The 18,739-nt window shown below is 38.3% G+C and overlaps 2 protein-coding genes across 3 annotated transcripts in view; both read left to right on the forward strand.

Annotated features, from left to right (window-relative positions):
* Window positions 1-1,350, forward strand: part of LOC124163972 (pre-mRNA-processing factor 6) — a 42,102-nt gene extending 40,752 nt beyond the window's left edge. Inside the window, exon 19 of the mRNA XM_046541113.1 lies at window positions 991-1,350. Within this exon, the coding sequence (XP_046397069.1) occupies window positions 991-1,143 (153 nt within the window). The 3' untranslated portion in view covers window positions 1,144-1,350. The remainder of the gene's footprint in view (window positions 1-990) is intronic.
* A 6,760-nt stretch (window positions 1,351-8,110) lies between these two features.
* LOC124163466 (triosephosphate isomerase) lies at window positions 8,111-16,852 on the forward strand. Of its 2 annotated transcripts, XR_006865775.1 has the most exons (6): window positions 8,111-8,342; window positions 8,416-8,529; window positions 8,622-8,716; window positions 11,875-12,099; window positions 16,172-16,680; window positions 16,724-16,852. XR_006865775.1 is itself a non-coding variant. In XM_046540390.1 (5 exons), the coding sequence occupies exons 1-5, from the start codon at window positions 8,231-8,233 to the stop codon at window positions 16,376-16,378; spliced, it is 753 nt and encodes a 250-aa protein (XP_046396346.1). In that variant the 5' UTR covers window positions 8,111-8,230; the 3' UTR covers window positions 16,379-16,852. The 2 variants fall into 2 exon arrangements, 1 of the variants encoding a protein (XP_046396346.1); XM_046540390.1 differs by having other exon boundaries at window positions 16,172-16,852.
* Window positions 16,853-18,739: the final 1,887 nt, after the last annotated feature.

Genomic DNA, 18,739 nt, shown 5'->3' on the forward strand with positions numbered 1-18,739 from the left:
AGGTAATCTTCAATCTGGAATTATAAACTACAGAATATCTATCTGTAACGGAAGCTTTCAGTTGTCACGAAATCTTTGAAGTCAAAGATATGAAAGATCACTGTGAAAGATGTCATTGGTGATTCAGGAATGACTTAGCACCATTAGGTCAAGGTTTAAGACATAAAGTGCCTATCCGGTGTTGGGGGAGAGCAAAACATTATGTGCCTAAAGTGCTAATGCATAATTGGATCAAGAAATCCAACCCAGGAAACTTTGTTCAGGAATGCAAATTTTTGTTTCTCTTTTAGTAACGTGAACATCTGTGGCGTTTCGTGTGAGAATTTAAGATTATTAAGGCCTGTTTACAGGGTACATTAACCCATACGAGTTAATGTGTGAATGCATGTGTGAACCCAAATATGCACCGTGTTATAGCCACCCAACTTGTGCGAATGCATGAACAGAAAAGAGAACTGGTGCTAATTTGGATCATGCACCCATGCATGCTCCAATCCAGTCCACCAAAATTGTTCATGCGTTCACACATTAACTCTTATGTGAAAGTGTATCGTGTAAACAGGTCTTCAGGCTTCGTTTTCCTACCACGAAAATGAGTAATTGCAACCTGGAAACAAAACAGACCTGATTGAAAAGGATTACACGCTCCCTTTACCTGAAACCTCAGTGGAAACTTACTCACTAAGGAAAATTTTTCTGCTAAACGGTTCATGTGTAAGTTTGTACTGCAATTAAAAATCAGGATAAATTGTGGTGGTAGAGCAAAAATGAAGGAATTGTAGCCATGACTCATTTCTTCTTGAGTTAAAAATGTCATATCAAAGAAAAAAGAATAAGATCAAAATAAAGAAACTCATTATAAAAACCAAATGAAATTTGTAATATTCTAGTGTTAATAACTCTATGTAGCTAATTCATGATTTTTGCTCTAGTAGCTGATTTCAATTTCATTTAATTTTTTTCTAAAAATGTGACGAAACATATTTTCAGGAAACACAAGAGGAAGTGAGGAGAAGATGCATCTCTGCGGAGCCGCATCATGGAGAGTATTGGTGCACTGTCTCCAAAGACATAAAGAATTGGCGAATGCCGACAAAGCAAATCCTGGCTGCAGTTGCTAGGGATATTCCTATCCCAGTGTAGTGTTGTTGTGAGGTGGACACTTTCATGTTTCTAGTGGCCAAATTGATGCAAGAAGATGGACTTATAAGCCTGCATCATGATGTGTACCTAAGAATTAATTTGAAGACATTAAACCTAATCCTTGAGGTAATGAACAGTGTTTACTGCAAAAATTCTTGTGGATATTTTTATGAAAATACATTAATTTCTAGTTGGGAATGAAAGCAGCATGAGAGTATCTAGTTAATGCTTTTCCTGGTCTTATTGCAGGCATCATTATTGTAAAACAGTAATTTCAGTTCCCATTATACAAAAAATAGTACTTTTAATGAGAGTAGATGCAGTGATGTTTATTTTGTGTGTCAAGTTCACAGAATCTTTTTCAAGGAATGGCACATTTGCTTTGCTGTTTTTTAAACCTCGTATAATCCCCATTAATATTCATTTCATTGGGCACACACCAGTAACATCACTCTGCTATGATGCCATTCTTTATTCAATCCACATTACCCTCTTATTAATACTCCAGTGTGGGAAGAAGGATGCTTGCAGCTTATTATTTCCTCCGAGGGCAATGCAGTCAGCGTTTAAGTTGTTTTTCATATATAGAGAGAGTGGTTTCAGGTTTAATCTGGTGGAATTCTACCTTGTTATTAATGTGCCAGTAACTTTAATTTTTTACTTAGAGATTTTATTTGCACAATCTCTACACAAACAAATGCATGGGTAACATTGTTCATAGCAGGGACCTGGAGTGCTCCTCCGCTCTGCTATGCTCTGGCTCCATCATCGGAACTGAGCAGTTCAATTCTGTGGTGCTCTGCTCCGGAACAGAGCATTTCTTGCGAGAACTCCACTCCGGATCAGTACTCCGATGCCAATGCTGATAAGTGTACCATGAAAATAGATAAGCACCCCAGGAAAAACCTCAGTTTTCCAGCTATAAGATTCTGATCCTCATAGGTATTTTTGTTTTGAGGTTCACATGAGGGCTGCTGCCGGAAGCGTGTCAAGACCAACAAAAGCCTCTCTAGTTGAGGTATCTCCCTCATGGACTGACTTTTAGACAGTAAGGAATATACATAGTGCACACAGAGTCTGTAGGTGCAGAGGCTCAAAGAAAAGAAAGGATACATGGGTAGGGAGAGATATGGGAAAAGAGAGAGGCCATGGAGGCCGTAATTTACCAATGCAGTAAGTTGCATTTTTTCTACAATATCACCTAGAAAATGGCTTGGACTTAACGGAATTAAATGCCTATTGAGGTATTATCCATTACATTTTTAATGAATGTTTAATTATTGAAAAATTTAATTACATATAAGTTAACTACATATAACATATAAGTTATTTATAGAGTAATAGTAAAAAAGTCCTTATTTTGCCTTAAAAGTCAAAATTATTTCTTTTAAGTCTCCCTAAAGTCCTGAAGTATTTTTGTCAGGAAGTTGTTTAGTGTAATGTAACTTATGTAAAACGGAGACCAGAAACTCAGATTGTTGGATTATTGAAGTTTTTATGACATTGGTAAAAGGAAAAACTGTAGTTTTCTTGTTTTATATAAAATGGGTTGAAAATGTTGATGGCACAATTTCATGAAGGATGAAACCTCTGGAGTAATTGAATTTCCTAAAAGTCATGGATGTAGTATATATTTCTGCAAGTTATCACCACTATATTTCAGTAAATAGTATTTAGTATGTGTGTTGACTTCTAAACCTTACACCAGGCCCTTTATTCTTTAATTATCTGATCCTGCACAAAAAATTTTTGGTTTTATATAAAATGCAAAAATAATAATTTTTGAAATTGCATTTTAACGGTTATTTCATTGTGGGCTAACAGAATCAATTACAAAGAAAAGATAGACTTCCAAAAGATTTGTGAGAAATTCGTGTGTCTTATGTAGACTTTTTCCTTCAGTGTTGGGCATAGGATATCTGTTGCTAATAGGGTAGTTTCCTTCATCAAAGAAAACGAAATGCATTGATTGCTATTCGTTACCCATCATAAGGGTTTTCATAATATACAAATTATTTGGTTTTAGAAATCCCAGTTAAAATGAATGGCAATGGTCAATTTTAACCTCATTTGAAAAAGGCCAGATTGGTGCCCATGCGATTCCACTCCACGTGACGTCACAGGGAACTAGTTTCTACATGAGAGGATAGGAGTTTTACATCGTCTGGGATTACCAATGCATGCATGAGTCAGGGAAACATCTCTTAATAATCACTTATTAAAATTGTCTAAGGTCGGAAAGTTTCCTTCGTTTGATAAGGTAATAATAATCCATATTAAACCAAGCGATACCTGCTAGCAGAGCACTCTGCTACCTGGTAGCAGCCTGCGTCGTATCAGCGCTCAAGCCTCGCCTCAAGGTCATCTCACAGGGCGGTAGTGGGAACCAGAAATACGTCACACAGACTTTTCCCATCATTCCTACTTACAATAGGGTGGTTTCCTATTATTTTTTTATTGCCTAAATCGAAAGATTATTACTCCTGGAGTACGTATTTCACGCTTTTAGATTTTTAAATGACAATATCTATTTTTCGCGATTAAATGAAAAGTGAAAATTTTCAAGCGCGCGAAAACGCGACGCGTAACTATGAATGTCGGGAAATCTCTCCGTGCGACGTATTTCTGGTTCCCCCTCCGCCCGGTGAGGTGACCATGAGGCGAGGCTTAGCGCTGATACGTCGCAGGCTGCCAGCGGGTAGCCTAGTACCCTGCTGGCTGGTAGCGCTTGGCTTAAATAAGGATTATTAATACCTTATCAAACGAGGAAAACTTTCCGACCTTAGCCAGTTTTAATAAGTGATTATTAAGACATGTTTCCCTGAGCTCTGCGCCTCATGCATGCATTGGTAACCTCAGACGATGTATAACTCCTATCTTCTCGTATAGAAACTAGGTCCCTGTGACGTCACGTGGAGTGGCATCGCATGGGCGCCAATCTGGCCCTTTTCAAATGAGAATAAAAATGGACCATTGCCATTCGTCTAAACCGGCATTTATAAAACGAAATAATTTGTATATTATGAATACACTAATGGTGGGTAACGAATCGCAATTATTGCCTTTTGTTTTCTTTGATGAAGGAAACTACCCTATTAGCCGTCGCATTTTCGCTCGCTTGAAAATTTTCACTTTTCATTTAATCGCGAAAAATAGATATCGTCATTCAAAAAATCTAAGAGCGTGAAATGAGTACTCCAGGAGTAATAATCATTCGATTTAGGCAATAAAAAAATAATAGGAAACCACCCTATTCTCAAAGCACAGGATTTCATTAATTTTAAGCAATTTAAGTAAAAATCATGAAGGGTGACAGTAGACTTGTAAGTTTTTTCAAAAGCAGATAGCTAGAAAAAGCAGAGGAAAATAATTGAATATGATAAGATTATATATGTATATGAGATACATATTCAGTATATGAGGCAATTGGTGAAGGAGCAATTTCAACAGAAAGATTTTGCTGCAAATATTAAATTATTGAAAATTATTAAATAAAGAGTCCCAGAAAATCCTTTCTACCAGAAAAAGCCCTGGCATGCCAAAAAAAATGGACGAAAAAATCTCTCACTAAAGTTATTAAAAAAAGAATTATTTTCACATTTAGGTGGAGAGTTATATTTAGAAGCACAGAAGTCAAACTTTTATAAAAAGTCGAAATACCGTCCTCCATACACTATAACATTCCGGGGCAGATAGAGGTGTCAACCATTATTTATGTGTCCATACCTGTACCAAACATCTCGCCTATTATGATGTTTTTCAAGGAAGAGGAGGGCTTGACCGACATCACTTGTCGCTGTGGTACCCCAGTTGGTAACTGAAACCCTAAAAAGTGATCTTATGAAAGAAAGGGATAGGAACATGGAATAGAAAAAGGACGAGGACAACGGTGCTGTGGTAGGTGGAAAAAAAGCCAGAAATCAGAGGGTAAAAATGCGGCCTGACTGGGACTCGAACCCAGAACCTCCTGGTTGCCGGCCAGGTGCTCTACCAGTTGCGCTACCAGGACGCTTAGATTTACCATGATTTCGGCGGGGGTTTATACACAGAAAACTCCCTTTGCTGTGGCCCAAGAGAGTAACCAATAGATGGCACTGGGGCAGCTCACCACTCACCAACAGAAGGAATGGACGAGGACACAAGGATGAAAGGAAAGGTACACACTCAGACGATAGTAGGAAAGAGACAGGAGCATGCGTTTCGGGGCACGCAGAGCCCAAGTGAAATAAGCCAATATGGCCGATACACTACTTCATTCATTCACACAGCGCCTTAAGCGCAAACATACATTTAAATTCAGAGGTAAGGAAAGAAAGTGATAGGAACATGGAATAGAAAAAGGACGAGGACAACGGTGCTGTGGTAGGTGGAAAAAAAGCCAGAAATCAGAGGGTAAAAATGCGGCCTGACTGGGACTCGAACCCAGAACCTCCTGATATATATATGTATATATATATATATATAATATAATATTATAATAAATGTAAAATTTGGAACAAAAGTTGTGTGAAGAGCATTATTCCTGGATGGCCAGAAATAAAAGATTTTCATGAAATCTCAACAGGATGAGAAGTAAAAAGAGGCATGTAGTATGCAGTACCTACTGAAAGAAACCTCTTAGGCTATGACTGACATGTTTGTGAGCAAAATTTCAATTCAGTAACCCTACCACGCAAAAGCAGGAGCAGTCAAGAGTTGTAGGCTGCATGTGCATTGCTAAACAAAATCTTATGTTTCCATGCACAGTCAGTATTAAAAGTGATTCCAAAAACAACTTCTTATTGTCTTGAGCTGGAAGCCATTTGCCCTGTCACAATCCTGTGAAAGCTCGTAGAATTTCATAGAGGTGGATAATAATGACCCTAGGAGAGTTTATTCTCTGAAACTTGGTTGAAACAAGTGCCAGGGTACCATGGCAAGGATAATATTTAATTTTTTTGTCCCCGTTCTGAAAATTTATCGTGTAAGATGGTACGTGGGCTTAACTTTATGGGTTCTCAAATTCAAGTCAAACTGAAAAGAAAAACAAAAACGAAAAAGGACTGACTCTGTGGAATTTTGATGCCTTCATTCTCACAAGGAAAATAATTATTGTTGTCAGTTCCACCCTCGTTCATTTGCCAACATATGTTTTGACTAATTTACTTTGTCAATATCAAGGTATGTTACGTGCGAATATGAGTAGCAGTCTCATATAGAAACTGTTCTTATGGATAAGGCAATGGTGGGAGTAGGTTGGGAAGGAAGATGGCAGTCAAAAGAGGTAGGAAAGGGGGATGAGTATACATATTTTATAAAGTTTGGGTGAGGGGGAAGAATAGTGATTGACATTAGTGCGGGAGGGCAAGTATGATTCACGGCGGGAGGACTTTGAGGAGGGGAGAAGAACTAGGGGAACCACAGTCATTGCATGAAAGACATCTTTATCGAGGCTAGTCACTATCTCAAATTGTTTGAGGAAATTCAATTTTAGCCCTTGGGGTCAGACATGTAAAATCTTGGGTTTAAAGTCACTTTTATGGCCCATTTCACACAAATAATTTGCAAAACCAGATTTGTTGTCATTGCATATCATCGAAACAATTTATGTATGTTCATGGAGATGAGTTTCATACTTCCTTCCTGTTTGGCCAAAATATTTGTTGCCACAGTCTTTTGGAGCAATGATGATTTTGAAGGCTGCATGGATGCTTCTCTTTCCCTGCAATTTTTTCTCACATAATGCGGTCTGCAGCCGTATCAATATTTAGGTGGCTACAAAGGTGAATGACTAACTCCTCGGCAGCGGATGGAGGGCCAGTGTGGGCCCCTAGAGGATATAACCATGAGAGCCGGGAACCAAGTAGTCCAGCTTATACACCCAGTCATCTCAGGAGAAGGGCGGAGTGGAAGGAGAAAAAGGAAAGAAGGTTCCACCCAGCAATGCTTCTATAGGGTTGGAAGGAATGGGATGGTAGAATCCCACGCCATCAGGAGCGATATGGGCTACCATTTGCAAAACCATAATTTGATGTACCTATACCTACAGAGGTGAAAGATTTTCTGATGGAGAGGAAAAATCCTATGGTACTTCCTTAGAAATATCTCCTTGGCAGTGGTGTTGGAGAGAAAAGCGGCCAAAATAAAGATGGGAAGTTGGGTTTGCAAAATGCAATGAAATTTCCGAGGCAGGAAAAGTGCCAATGAGATCCATCTATATTTTCATTTACTGTTTCTGGCTGCCTTAAAACCCTCATCAGAAGCATTGCTATAGGTCGGTGGTGTGTCGTTACCGCTATTTGGTCTTTGCAGATATGCAGGATCAGAATCACTGAAGTGTAGGTTTGTTTTTGGCTTTCCATTGTAGTCCCTTCTAATCATGATTGATCTATATGATTGCATTGAAAGACTTAATAGTGGATAATTCTGTGAGAGTAACCTCTCCTGGATGATATGAAGAAAGTTGAATGGGAATAATGAGGTGAAGAAGAGAAAGCATTGGAGAGAGATTTTTTTGAGAACCCAGAGTGATCATTCTGCTGTGCATTACAGTGCATCACATTGCAGTGAATTAATAATTAATGTATGTGAAATGAATGTATCTACATTTAAATGGATGCATGAGCAAGAACTTAAAACCTGCATGGCAGATTAAAAGGCTGAAAGAGTACTTTAAGAATGCGTATGCACACAATCATAAAAGAAACATCAGTGTTTTCTATGCATATCAAATGCAGCCCACATTGATGTTCATAGAGAGTGCTTTCATCCAACACTATTTTAATTAATTTTCAGCCCAACTCACCTTTTGATCATTTTCTCTATTCATATTTTTTTAGTTATTTGTGTTTTCCAATAGCAACGTTCGAGTTCATCCGTGATTTCAACAGTTTTACTTGGTACATACACAAAGAAAATTTACAGTTTCACGCATTTGAATAGGACCGCCCATATTCCTTTTGTTTATCATTTCAGCTCATAGGTGGCGACCCTAGCGTTGCCCTTGTTGAAGGACAGAGGTTCAATTTTCCGTCTGCGACCGCTCGTCCTTTCAAAATTTATTCTTCCTCTAGTTCTCGCCGATAGTACTCATCAATAATCCTGAAAAATGGCAACCAGGAAGTTTTTTGTGGGAGGAAACTGGAAAATGAATGGCAATAAGGCTGAGATCAACGGTATAATTGATTTTCTGTCCAAAGGCCCTTTGGATCCCAACGTTGGTAAGAATCGTTCTTTGACCGAAGGCTGTTATTAATCGCTTTCTCTATCTAACCAAGACTTTTTATGTTTCAGAGGTAGTAGTTGGTGTCCCTGCAATTTATTTAGATTATTCTCGCTCAAAGTTGCCGAGATCAATCGGAGTTGCAGCACAAAACTGTTACAAAGTCGCTAAAGGAGCCTTCACTGGTACCAAGAGCTCTGATTATTCTGAATTTAAATTTAATATTTAGGTCGATGATTGAGAATAATTCCGACGAGTGTTCTTACTTATTTTCCAGGGGAAAACAGTTCGGCAATGATTTTAGATGTTGGTGCCGATTGGGTTATCCTTGGTCATTCTGAAAGGAGGAATGTGTTCGGAGAAAATGATGAGGTACGTACACAGTCATACTTATAATTCACATTTGTATGTGCACGCGTTCTAACTGTTTAGGGACGTAGAAGGGTATTTAGTCTGGGGCGTACAAGGTCGAAGCTTTAAAAGAATGTATTTTTTTTTTCAAAGCGGGTAGATTACTCTGCCATGATCAATATTATCATCTTTTCATGTTTTATCTCTTTATCGTCTTCTCTCTAAATTTATTGTTATTGTATCAATTAAGTGGAGTCGTCTCCATTGAACCATCACTATGTAACACCAGCTGACATATTAAATTTTGACCTCGCTATCTTAATACTTGTTTCTATCATACCAAGTATGCTTCTTTAAGGTAGTAGTCATTTACATTCGATTAAATGCAATTAAATTTTTCAAGCAGTGTATCTGTATGTGTACCAAGAAATCAGATGTCCTGACAGAGCTATACCTATCATTTACTTAGTAAATGCAGCTTAATGTATTTTGTTCTAATGATTTTTGGTCTTGTAACCCTTTTTATGCTACTGATGAGACTAAAATTAAGTGTTATTTTACAATAAGTTATGTATTTGACCCTTAAAGTATGCGACAGGTATATTTATGTGTTTCACTTGGTCCCATTTATCTCTTTAACCTCAACCCTGTGAAGGTCAATCATGAAGGTCACCCTATCATTTTAGTACAAGTATGTTTAACTTGGCCCTCAGGAAGCATAGCTTTTGAATTTTTCTTTTGCTGAAAAACTGAAATTAATCGTGATTGAAACATGGAGATTTTCAACCCCAAGAAGTTTTCGAGAATGGTTTCATTGTGTTGTGTGGTCGATGCTCTGTTTCATTCTGTAGCTTGGTAAGTTCTGTTAGAAATTTTTTATTTAATGTTTGGAAGGAAATTTCTTAGCTTTTCTACAAAAACACACACTTTATTGCCGACTAGTTTCGGTTACACTGTACCATTTTCAAGACTAGTGATACACATCAGAATTTGCCGGTATATATACTCTGTGGTCGGGTGATTTATGAGTTTTTATTTGCCCTAGGGTATATATTTTTTATTGTTACATATTTTTCTATTTTCTTCAAATGGGGGTCAGTCATACTCATTGGTAGTTGTGGGTGGCAATGGATTTAGTTGTTGGTGCCGAATGGGTCATCCTTGGTGATTCTGAAAGGAGGAATTTGTTTGGAGAAAATGATGAGGTAGTCATGCGTGCAGTGGTGCCGACTCCATGGGGCTTGAGGGGGCCCGAGCCCCCTCAAAAATTCGTTATGGGTGTGAGGAAAAAATGTGTCAGGCTTGCTGATGTCCAGATATCCAGAGTGTCCAGATATCGAGTTATCAGGGCTCTAATGTTGATCATATGACTATTCTAAAATGCTTAAAAAACTTAAACTTAAAAAACTCACTACTTATAATATTTTCCGGGGCAAGATCCCGGGTTTGGGCCCCCCCATTATTTTTTGTGAGTCGGTACCCCTGCATGCGTGTAAATCATGCAACGTATGTGTATAATTCAGTGAAGGTGAGCCATGGAACATAAATGCCTAATGTGCCACCTCAGTTGTCGGGCTTCTAACTGTGAAGGTGTTTGCTATTTTACAAACTTTACTTTGGCAATTGAATAAGCCTTGGAAGTTGTTGTTTTGTCAATCACGAATAACTGTATAGAAATGCTTGCTGTGCGCTGTAGTTGAGGCAAACACACGGTCCGAGCGTAAACGTTGATATGTATTATAAAACTACCCAATTCAGAGACAGTGCCATTGTTTTCTTGATTGATGTTAAGGAGATGGATCGTTGGGATGAAATGGCCTGAATATATGCAGGAGTTTGAAGGATTAGATGGGACCCCCTTGCCGTTTGCAACCAGGGACATGCCTCGGTGCTCTAGGGTGAGACCACTTGAGAGCAGTGGCGCTGCACAGTGCAGAGGGGGGGTTTTGGAGGATAAACCCTCCCCCCCCCCCCCCAGAGCTCAGAGAAATTTTTGAGTTTAATCCATTTTACTTAAAGGATTACTTATAGAATAGTGTTAGGATTTATCAAATATCTCTCACAAAGCTGTAAAACTAGTCATTTGGAACAATTAATCTTAAAATTTTCTGGAGGAGGGCTCCCCCAACTCCCACTTACCCTGGCGGGTATGCAATACCACCATGCCCTAAAGTATTAGTTGTGCCTAAAACCCCCCCCTGGCTTTAATTCTTAGCTGCGCCCCTGCTTGAGAGTCCTCGAGTCCCTTGCAATACACATCGGGGGCTAATTTAAGGTCAAACTTATTAAAAATATATCTGTAGCATTATTAAAACAATTTAAATACCCAAAAATAGATAGTTACCAAGGAAATTAAACTGTATACAGTTGAGGACCTTAAATCCGGAATCCAGTAACCCGGAAAACCAAAAATCCAGAACATTTGAAAATTCCTCTGCGTAGTGTTTTGACTTGCCACCTCGTGGCTCCACTCTCCAAGCCTTGTTCTGGGATGAGTAGGAAGTTAGCACATGCTATGGGCATAGGCTAAGAACCTTGTCAGGGACACATAAGGATATCAAATATCAAGTACAAGAGCCTGAGCACATGTATAAATCGATTAATTTATTAAATATACTATGAAGACCAGAAATCCAGAAAAACCAGAAATCCAGAAGCCCTTCGGTCCCAAGCTTTCTGGATTTGAGGTCCTCAACTGACATTTGAAATTATGTACATACATTTCAAAATTTTGTTCGCATACGTAAAATTGTGCTAGAATTTAAATATTTCAAAAGTCTTCTATTATTTCTATTTCAGAGGTACAAACATTAAATGCAATTAATCTGTGTTTACCAATTTGCCTTTAAGCACTAATTTAATTGATTGAAATATGGCATGGGAACTAATTTCGTCATCTTATAATGATGGGCCTTTTCATTGCTTAGATTAATAATGGATTTAGAAGAGCATTTCCCTGAATAATGTTGTAATTGAGCACTGTTTTCATACATAAGTGGACAAATCTGGTCGTCAGTCAAAAAGGAATTCAATTAAAGTTCCAGTGATGAACAATACCAGTTCTCAATTAACTATGTATGTATGTAATTTGCCTATGGGACGATGAAGTATTAATTTTATTGCTGCTACATATGTATATTGAATGAGATGCAAGGTTAATGGTTGTGTGTGATTTCTAGCTGATTGGTGAGAAGGTGAGGCATGCACTTGAGAGTGGACTGAGCGTGATTGCTTGCATTGGTGAGACACTGGACGAGCGTGAAGGTGGTCGCACGGAAGAGGTTGTCTTCAGGCAGACTGCTGCCATCTCAAAGGCCATCGGCCAAGGCTCCTGGGAGAAGGTTGTCTTGGCATATGAACCTGTATGGGCTATTGGAACTGGCAAGACTGCTTCTCCAGAACAGGTGATTTCCAATTTTTACTGATATAAGTTGGAAATAGCCACGTTTGCAGTTAGTGAACAAGGGATATCTTTGCTCTGTACATATCTGGGATGGAACAGGGTTTTACTAGTCTGTATTCTAACCTCAGTATGGATTGAAATAAGCACCATCCCAATTACAGAGCTGCTGGGATATCCCATATAGAACTGGGATGTATGTATTCAATGAGCATACCAAGAAGTGAATTGTCAATTTCGATCCGAGGATCAGGGTTTGAATCCCGGTCAAGGCGAATGATTTTTTTCTCTGTGGATTTTTCGCACAGTTTGTGCATTATGGGTGGCTCCCGAGAAGTTATCGCCGTGGCTAGTCCTAGTATATTAAATTAGTCAAGAGCAAACACCAGCTATGTGGTTGAAATTTGGGCTTTGCTCTCCGGCTGTGACGCTGTGCGCACAATTTGGACTGCTTGTGGCATCATATGCTCAGCAGTCCATACCATCTTGTCTGATGTAGTCCTCAAATTTCCACAGGGGAGAATGATGCCTCGGTAGCTTAACTGGCTAAAGTACTGGACCAGAAATCTGGGTCGAATCCAGTGAACTCGAATGATTATTTCTCTGTGGATTTTTTGCACATGTGATGAAGGTATTCACTTTATTATAATCGTTCTTCCTCAGCTGATTAATATCCTAAAGCAATGGTCTACTTTATTCACATATGTATTACCAAAAAAATTACTTTATGATTTTATCTGCGATGACAATAGGCCATTTGACAAATTTTTTTATATTTTATTTTGAATGAGATATGAACCAAGATTGCCAAAAACCCCATGACATTAAAAAACTTAGTGATTTCTTGATCTCGCTAGGCGGGTATATACCTGCAGTAACAAATTAGATTTAAATATGGTTCTATTTTAGCTACATACACCATGTCATAAGATTCTGATGTAGACTGAAATGGCATCAAATATGTTTCATAGAAGTTAATTAATAGAATATTGAACTGCTGACAGTTGTTTTCTACATGGAACAACTAAAGTTCTCATTAACCATTGAGTGGAGGATGAAGCATTAAAACAAATTCAGTCTCAGGCATTACCTGAAAAAATTCTAAGGGAGCCGCTGCTTTGAACTTCTTAATATATTCATGTTAAGAGTCCTGCATTAAATTGTTACAGCCTTTGCAAACTTTAGGTCAGCTTCCCTCCCCTGAGGTGAAAACTATAGTGCCTCTCTGTCTTAACACCTCTTCCAAGTAATATAACCTCTGTGGGTGTGGTCCAAAGAATGCTACATTCGCTACATGTAAGATGCTTCCGTGGGAAGTGCTCCTGAGCACAGGTCCATAAGCACTACGTTCTCCATAAGAATTTCTTTTTGGACCGGTCAAGAGTGAAGTTAAAATGGCGGAATGAACGAAGGCTGGCTAACCAGATAATGAGATGGTTTTAATTGCGAATTGAGGCCATTATGGTCATCAAATATTAATGATTATGATTGAATATCATTAGAATGAATTTTATTTTCCAATATCGTAGTTCCACAAAGTAAAGCAAGAAACTTTGCACTAAATTTCTTACACCTACCCCCGCATACCCCATCTAAATGAAACTCATTACCCTTGTAAAGTAAAAAAATAGGTACTCCACTGTTTACTCACGTGTAACATATTATGGCTATGACTATTATAAAATATAAGCCCATACCAATTATTTTTATATCCTACTTTTCTTCGGATTTTAATTTATGGTATGAGTTGATGTGTCGAAGTATGTTCTTACAATCATTTCTTATACTACATCCCCCATTTAATTATGTGTTGTTTGTTGCTTTCTGTTCTTAACGGCTGCTTCCAGAGATGTTTGAGTTCATTTTGGGGAAGATAAGAGAATGTCTACGGAGAGATAGTGCTTGCTATACACCCATGCCTCGTATAGCGCAATTTCGATTAGCGCAATTATGATTTAGCGCAATTCGTCCCTCGGGGAAACATCGCAACGCAGTGTAGCCTAATCGAAAAACTTTAATGCTCTCATGATAAAACGTGAACTTGCGCTTAGTACACGCAAAATTGCTATCATTTTATGCATATTAATAGTATTGCTTGCCTCAAATATTCTTTTTTGTTTATATATTAATCGAAATCCATTGCTGTGCAATGGCTAACAGCATTACTTGTCATTGGGTCCAGATAGCCGGCCTACCAAAGTAATTTATTTCGTCTCCTTAACAGAATGACAATTTAGTTAATTTAGAACATTAATTAAGCGTGGAGCTAGTGAAAATGAGTTGTTTTTTTTAAGCAATACGGTTTGAGACGTAATTTTTGCCGTCATTGGTTATTGGGCTATTGACTTCCAGGTTGAAGGTCTACGCAAAAGCCTTCAAGGTCATCGGTATTCACGGGGGAAATATGGAGCTGTGGCCGAGTTGCGTATGAATAGCATCAACACATTAAAGGGTCTGCTATAGAGTCTCAAACACAATGACTTCATTCCTTCCCAGCAGTTGTAGGCCCTCTGCGTCTCAGGAATACAATGCAGCGGTAGAAGGTGATTTCGATAGAGCCATACAGAGTAAAAACCAAGAGAACAATGGCAAAAAATAGGAATGCGGGTAGAAAAATCAAGAAGTTATCAAGAAAAGCCATAAACCTAGAAGAGAAATTGAGAGAGGTCAATTGCTTTGAAAATGGAAAGCGTCAAAGTGATATTGCATGGAAGTTTAAACTCACGATGCCTTATTCTGAATGAAGACGAAGTTAACATCAGTGACCTCAGCCACATCAACTTCAACCAAGCGGTCAAGAGATATGGAAAGTTCATTGTGAATCTGTGCAAAAAAAAGTGAGGGTGTAATTTCTCCGAGACATTTAGTGAAAGCTCCGGTTGGTTCCAGAATTGTCTCCTTCCCCCTCACCTAGTTTAAGTGTTGGCGAGACGATATTTTTTTGGAAAAGAATGCAATCTCGTTCATTCATTTTCAGGGAAGGAAAACCTGGGTCAGGTTTCAAGGCATTTAAAGACTTTCTCGTAGCTGCTAATGCCTCGGAGGACTTCAAATTAAAATGATTTATCATTATTAAACTGCGCTAGCTATGAAATGGCAGTCAAAGTAGCATTTTCCTGTCATTACGATGAGCGACATAAGGGCCTGGGTGACACAATAATTGTTTTTAGGCTGGTTTGAAAAATCGTTTACTGCCAGCAATGCATTACGAACCCCTGAGAGAGCAGATGTTAGCCCAACCGCACGACAGGGGGGTATTTCAAAAGCACGTACGAATTTTTTTTAAGATTAATAAAAGTCTTTAAATGCATGCCTACTATCTTTGAAGATATTTTAAACTATAAAAATTTATACAAATAAGGTTTTCTAAGGCTATTTATGGGAATATGTATGGTTTAGAGGAAATTCGATACCCAACACCTATGCTACCAGGAACGCATCTCTGTCTTCCCAATGTTAAAATGCTCTCGCATAACGCAAATTGTCCCTCGTGCTATACGAGGCATGTGTGTATATTTATTAAAATCACAATTAAATTTATACCCTACCTGTGAGCACCTCCTTTGGAGTCACCTTTATTGAAAAAAGGCATCCAGATTCAGCATACAACACTTATACGTGAGTAATCTCTCCATTGCCTCAGTGTACTCCCTTCGAATTTCCGCCATAAAATGACTCGCTCCTTCCCTGACCCCAGTTTTTACAGGAGCGAGGTGGGAAGTGAGTGTATGACGTTTGCTGTGACGTGATTGTGATTGCTGTGGCTGCACAGATTAGCCTGTAGCGAATAACGGACTGCTTGGGAGCTAGTTGGAGGCGCTCCGGAGCATTGGTAGCATTCATTGGACCACCCCCTCTGAAATATAATTCCAATGATAGTACATGTACTTCCTCTATTTGTACTGTTACAGCACAACCATTAAACTTCATTGGGGATCGTAACGTAAACCATTTGAAAGCATGTTAACTTTCCACTGTGCAGATGCATCAAGGCACTTAAGGCAGAGTAGATGCTTGAGCCTTATAATTTTTGCTCTGTGATTAATGTTTGTGCCAATCTTTCGTATTTTTAACAGGCTCAGGAAGTACATGATCAACTTAGGAAATGGCTGGCTAAGGAAGTAAGCAGCGATGTTTCTCAAAAAACCAGGATTCTATATGGAGGCTCAGTAACTGCTGGAAACTGCAAGGAATTGGCCAAGAAGGAAGACATTGATGGATTTCTAGTCGGAGGAGCTTCTCTTAAGCCTGAATTTGTTAACATCATTAATGCCAAGCAGTAGGATATTTATCACGTGGACACCTATCACTCATGATACCTCATTTGGGTTAAGTTGTGGTGTACAAAATGGAATGCAATGGAAACAACAAAATTTGAAATAATCATGTTTGAACAAATTTAACATTAAGTTTTTAGTCATCTACAAGGGGATTGATGAAATATCCACCTTTTTTGAGCTAATAGGTGCTTTTGAAGTGTATTAATTTCATTTCATTGAATATTTTTAATCAGGACATTCTGCAGATCATGAAATATCACATTCTGTAAATAGTGTCTAAGGGTATGTGATTCAACATGACGATGGTGATTTTATGGAATGAGAGTAGAAGCATTAAGTTGATGTATGGTAATTTTCTATTCAGGTACATATGCAATTGTGTCATAATTATGTTTGGAATTGAATCCTTGCACAGGCAACTGTAAAACATGGTATTAAAAAAGCTATTGATGTGTTTATCAATGGCATAATTCTGGATGAACTTCATATTTATTTTGTTGTTGTGCATGATTTTTATGTTAAAATGTCGTTATTTGAATTATAATTTTTAGTGCTCGAACAGTTTAAGGCTCCTTGGTATAATTGACAATCAAATACTGCAAAAGTGTATGTCATAAAATGCATTATGATGGGAAAATCATGTGCTACATCATTCCAATCAACTTATTGATAATTTATAGAGATGGTTGGATTGGATACTTCGGATCCAAATACCCACAAATACATATTGCCCTACACTAGATACTTAAGATCAAAATTAGCTGAAGAAATCAAATCTGGATGCTAAATTATAAATTAATGCTCCAGCAAGTGCAGCTTCCCATAAGAGGGAGTGGAAAGTCGAGTTCCTATCCTCTCTTCGAATGCATCATTGCACTGCAGTGCTTGTCCTACTCATGATCCATTTTGTTTAAAAGCTCTCGCAGCGGTTATACAACAGAATTTCAGCTGTGTAAAATTTTAGGAAAAGTACAACAGGCACATGATGTGAGTCTTCCCAAGAAATTGAACTACCAGAATCTCAGCACCATGTAATAACCACATCAAAAGTAACTATGCACATCGCAGATTTCACAAAACAACCCTCAGTCCATGCCTCAGATGTTTCTTTCCTTTCCAAGACCACACAGGCCATAAATCATTAGCTTCAAATTAAAATAACATAAGTTCCACAAGGACAATGGAAACATGTTTCATCCATCCCCGTCTCAACAACTAACTTTTTTCAGCCCATTTGCATTAATTCTCCCTGTTTCCAAAGGTCAAATGCAAGGTGAGTCATCTACTGGCACAGAAGATGACTCGATAGATTTCGGCAATTGGATGACATGTATGAGGTTCAAAAAAGAATGAGACCTTACGTGACCCATATCTGGCAGCATTTAAGTTTTTATAATGTAACCTTTGATCACTATATACACCACATACTTTGCAATTTTTTCTTCTATTCGTTTGCTGCTGTGATGAAGTAGCTAGATGATAGTTGCTCTCTGTGAATGCCCAAATGTTAAGTGACTCACTGCCTCTACCGTATGATAAAAATTTTGCAAGAAAAGTTGCATATAGTTACATTAGGGATATATCCAAGGACTAATGGAATTTTATGGCAATGAGAAATGGCCAAGAATGCCTGGGTGGACACGTCACAAGTCACAATACTAGTGGGGAGAGTTTTTAGTGGGTGGTCAGCACAAGCAGGGGTGGGGGAATTCAGAGACGGAGAATTCAGAATGACTACTCGCTAAGAAGAGGAAAAGTGCACCCTTTGTGTGAGAATAAGGATTGACATCTACCTACCAAGCTACTTGCTATCAGGTCGCCAAATTTTCTTTAACCGTAAGACTAATTTTTTTCGGGCAAATCACCCTCAAATCGAAACATAAAAACGTGAAAAAAGTCTTCTCTACTTCCTGGTTATACTGGTCCTCCATTGCTCACACCCCTCCATTCATTACAGTCAGATGTGTGAAAAATCCTCGTTACAAACAGTGTCCAAATGACATATTTTTTTGTAATCTAAAATCAAAAGCACCAATGCTTACACCGCGAAATTTATCTCATGATGCCATTCAAAATGGGAAGAATTAGAGATGTGCGAATAGTATCTACGAATACTCAAATACTAGAAAGTATTCAATATTCGAGGTCTCAAATAATTATGCTAAAGGTACCGTCTCGAATACTTTGAATTTCGTGTCATACACTGTCGCACGCTTATTGTTGGTAGTTGACTCGGAAAAATGTAGAAATCTCGGAAAAGAAAAACTGAAATTTGGTTTCTCCCTGCTAGCAATTTGAATTCATCTGCTTATCTCGTGAGAACTTCCAAAGATGGACTGAAAATAGTTGAAGAAAATCCGGCGG

The sequence above is a fragment of the Ischnura elegans genome, chromosome 8, assembly GCF_921293095.1.
Source record: "Ischnura elegans chromosome 8, ioIscEleg1.1, whole genome shotgun sequence".
Taxonomy (NCBI): Eukaryota; Metazoa; Arthropoda; class Insecta; order Odonata; family Coenagrionidae; genus Ischnura; species Ischnura elegans.